This window comes from Apteryx rowi, unplaced genomic scaffold (assembly GCF_003343035.1).
Source record: "Apteryx rowi isolate R43461 unplaced genomic scaffold, aptRow1 scaffold_567, whole genome shotgun sequence".
In the NCBI taxonomy this organism is placed as follows: Eukaryota; Metazoa; Chordata; class Aves; order Apterygiformes; family Apterygidae; genus Apteryx; species Apteryx rowi.
In genome coordinates this window covers 430,911-435,154 of record NW_020450835.1, presented here as the reverse complement: position 1 = coordinate 435,154, position 4,244 = coordinate 430,911, and the positions used below count along the sequence as shown (strand labels likewise).

The 4,244-nt window shown below is 46.4% G+C and overlaps 1 protein-coding gene across 1 annotated transcript in view; it reads right to left on the bottom strand.

Moving 5' to 3' along the window:
• The window catches only part of SPINK2 (serine peptidase inhibitor, Kazal type 2), a 7,245-nt gene extending 5,329 nt beyond the window's left edge, over nucleotides 1-1,916 (bottom strand). The window contains exons 1-2 of the mRNA XM_026082094.1: nucleotides 1,820-1,916; nucleotides 238-345 (exon numbers count right to left, since the gene is read on the bottom strand). Coding sequence (XP_025937879.1) covers nucleotides 238-345; nucleotides 1,820-1,916 — 205 coding nt within the window. The remainder of the gene's footprint in view (nucleotides 1-237; nucleotides 346-1,819) is intronic.
• Nucleotides 1,917-4,244: the final 2,328 nt, after the last annotated feature.

Genomic DNA, 4,244 nt, shown 5'->3' with positions numbered 1-4,244 from the left:
CCTCGCAGAGGTGCGCTTCCCTGGGGAACCCCCACGGAATTGGTTGCGCGGTGTCTTGGGCAACACGGGGAAGCTGGAAACATGCGGGCGGTGCCACGACGAACACCGTGCGGCCGTTAAAGCCCCGGCACCTCTCTCAGCTCAAAGTCGCATGAGGTGGCTTGTGCTGAGCTGTGAAGGCGTTGCTGACAGGAGAAGGAGAAAACGAATGCAGCCTCAGCAATAGAAACAACCTGCCTGCATCCGATGTCCCGGGAATCCAGGCCAGCGGGAGCTGGAAAGGCTTGGCACGCTGCCCTGCCGGCTTGACTGGGTGTCTCGGCAGTGCTGCGCTCCAAAGATCATCTGTCGGACGCTGATAACGTTGGTTAGATTTGCAAAGCCCGGTGGCTAGCTTTATACAGCGTGGAGGATTCTGGCTCTGGAACTGTTTTTATGCAGTTTCCTAAAATCTAGAGCATAGGCTTCCCCAAAACGGCCTATGCTTGTGTATATGAGCTTGGGTACAGATCCATCAGGTGTCCTGATATATCCCATGCGTGTACATATGCAGACATCATGCGCATCCATAACCCTTCGATTCTCTGGGTCAGCCCCCAGGTTCTTCCAAGCACGGCTCTTCTTTTTCTGTGCGTTTCTGACAGTGTCCCCTGTCCGCCTGGCGTTATAGTGGGCTTATTTTATTATCTCCTGAATATGATATTGTTTCTCCAGGTAACCTCTGAAGGGTGACTGCAGTGTTAGATTTGCAGTCAGAGCACACCTCTGAAGTTCATCCCCATTGCAAGATATGTTTCATGTAAAACCATCTGGCCTAGGTATTTTAAGCAAGATGCCTAATCGGGAAGTTTCAAGGCTGGTTGAGCATGTAAAGTGGTATTTCTCTCTGCTTTGTCTCCTTCCCCATCTTTGCCCAAACTTTTGCCCCCTGCTGGCTAAGCAACTTGAGAAGAAAGCATCTTTCTCTTATCTTGTTATTGGTGGGGTGGTTGCTGGATTTGCCACCATTGGGGGATCTTTAGCTTCCAGAGAGATTTCCTGGGGAGAAGGAGTATCAGGGAGTTAAATACCGGCAAGTTAGGCCAGGCTGGGTTACCTCACTTTTTGAAGCTGTGATTTATCACAGAAAAAGCAACTAGAGGAGGGGGCAGAAAGGAAAAATGAGGGTGTTGTTTGGGTAGGAGTTACGTGTTGAGTTGTGCATTTCTCAGGTTCATGTCACTAAATAATCATGCACAAAGTTCTTGCACAGAGCTGTATTTGCACAGGAAAAAAACCTAAATCAAGTAAGAGCTTCCTGACCCTGCTGAGGAGGGGAAAGGCGGACAAACCTTCTCCTGAACAACTCCAGCACAGCAAGCATAAGATGGATGTGCACTGTCACCATGTCACTTTGGAGAATAGCTCCCCCCAAAGCCAGTCTTCCACACTCACTTATCTTTCAGTGAGTTAATTTACATGCTTATTAACAGTCTCTATTCGGTGCACATGATCCCAGATAAACAGGGGGATGGGACCATTTTGGTTTAACATTGCTTCAGTTGCCTCTAGACAACAGTAACATTAACTCATTCTCTGGATAGCTGGGCAGAGCTGCAGTTTATAGGCAGCACTAGGAAACTTTGGTCACGGTGGGATAACAGAGAGCCACTTCCCCCTTGGCTTTGAGTCTCGTCTTCTTACCTTGCTGGAAAGTATGTGGTAGATCCTCTGATTTCACTCACAGTTTAATTCTGCTCTTCTCATTCTCCGATGTCCCTCTTGTTTCTCTGCCCATAGGTCAGACAAATGCATGGGGAAGTATCTAAGCACCACTCACGTGCGATATATTCCCCGACAGGCATGGGCAAGGGCAGAGGCAGCAGGGGCACAAAAGAACGAGTGGGCTTGGTGGCAATGGTTCCCCCACCAGGCATAAACAAGGTCTGGAGGCCCTTTAGCCTGGATAAACAGCTGAGAGAGCAGGTCCACAGAGGTCCATCACAAAACCTCACCCTTTTCCCCCCTGTGGCTTCCAGAACAGTTTTGCAAACCAAAGAGCTGGAGATGGCTGAAGCTAGCTTCAGAAACCCTCTGAACTTTGGGTGCCTATCTGAACAGTGCCCACACTTCAAAGCCATGTGTTCTGTCCCAGCTGCTGCCTCCTGATGTTGCAGAGGAAATATGGGAAAGTAATCTGCAAGTGCTTGAATAAGTCTCAACATGATACTCATATTTCATCTTTGTGCCAGCCCAGCCTCCTTAGTGCTGACAGCATTTCATTTCATTTATTCAAATTTCCTTCCACTGAGGATATTTAGCTTTGCCTTGTTTGAATAAAATTTTACCTACAGGCCTTTACTGAAGAAAAGGGAGAGTGAAAGAAAAGAGACTTTAAATTAAAGGAGGAATGATATCTTGCACCTCTGCTCCTGGCAAGATGGGCTATCTATTAGAAAATGCCCATTTTCTTCCATAAATTATTAAGAACTGGAGGCAAGGAAGTTAATGATTATTCAGAAGGCTTTTTAATAGGCTTTGTATCCTGTTAATGCACTTCTGATATGAACGCTGAGTCACTGGTAAAGAAAACTGCAGAACTATTTGCATATCTTCTAGAAGTTATCTCCTTGTTAACATCAAGTAGCTGATTAATAAACATGGAAAAGAATAAAGATCCCAGCATACGGCCTGCAGGGAGCAATACATAATTAGAAGTTACATTCCTATAGAGAAGGTCTGCTTCTGCCTTATGCTCAGTGAAATAAACCCTCTGAGCTTGGAAACTAGAATTTATTTGAACTTCAGTCACTTTTCTAAGTAATTGTGTAGGATTCCCTGAAGGAAAAGAGCTCTTTTAATGAGTTCATACTAACTCCATATTCTGCTAACCAGTGGTTAGGTACTAGGCAAGATTGTGTCTCAAACACATGGAGATTTTGTGACTGCAAGATGTTGAAAGCAGCAGAATTGACTAAGGGCAGAGGTCACACCCGAAGTGCCTGTCTGTGTTCTCTTGCCATGCAGAAGAGCCACGCATGAGTCTTAAGTTTGGCCCGGAGGAGAAAAGGCGTAGTTTAGAGCCTTAGTGTTCATGAAATAAGACGGTAATTGTATAAGAAGGAGTGACCAAGTGTTCAAGTATTTACCACTGCTTCCAGCTGGAAAGCCACTTCAAAGCTAGCCTGTAGTCTAGCTGCATCTTGAAAGAAACAAAATAAAACAAGGTGCCAAGCAAAGCCCTTAGGGCTGAAACCCTTCCGGTGCTCCTTAGTCTTGCCACTGCCTCTGTGAATACCAGCCCTGGTGCAACTGAGATGGATCTGCTGCAAAGATTGGCCATCATCATGCCTGTTCTCTAGTGCTGGTGACAGGAAGGTGAGGTCCTCTTAGGTCCTGTTTAGCTCATCCACAGCTCCTTGAGTGCTCTGCTTGCTGGAGATGTTTGACTGCTTGGGTCTGCCTGTGGGAGTGTTTCCTATCCAAAATCTGTCCAAATCAGCAAGGTGAGCAAAAACCTACTGCTAAAACTCCCCAAGTAACCCAGCTGCATTGGACTGAAGTGGATAGCTGGAAGATGGCAGCTTCTGGCACAATGTCTTGGGGTGGATGGCCCCAGCTTATTCCAGGATGCGAGTGTTTATTCCTGATCTCCCCAAACTATGTTAAGCAGAACAGGAACAGTTTTTATAGAGAGTCAGTAATGGGTAAGTCTTAGATAAAACAGTGATTATTGCAGATATCAGCAAACTGTGCAGCAAAAAGAGTTTGGTTGAATATGGAATGCATTCAACATCAAAAAAAGCTTTTAGACAAAGAATGACAAATGTGCACCATCTGCTGTTCCTTTTTATTAATGGAGTCCCCTTGTGAAAAACATAGCTTACCCCACTCTTGGCACTCCTCTGAAAGGAAATGTGTTGAAGACGTGGACTGTGACGTTTCCATCCTTGGGGGTCTCCAAGACTTGGCAAGATAAAGCTACAGCTGCCCTGATCTAGTGCTCGTGATAGCCCTGGTCCAAGCGGGAGGTTGGACTAGAGACCCTGGAGGTCCCTTCCAGGCAACACTGCCATGGGTCTGTGTCCCTGTTCCCGAAATCCATTCGGAGCTTTCCTCTGGTGATTAATGTTGCATTTTAGTTACGTGGCCTATCCTCTTGGAATCGATGGGCATCAGGCACTAGGAGGATGGAGACTTCCAGCGGCAGAAAGCTCAAAGCTCATGTCTGTGCTAAGAACTTTTACCAGTATCGTTTTGCAACA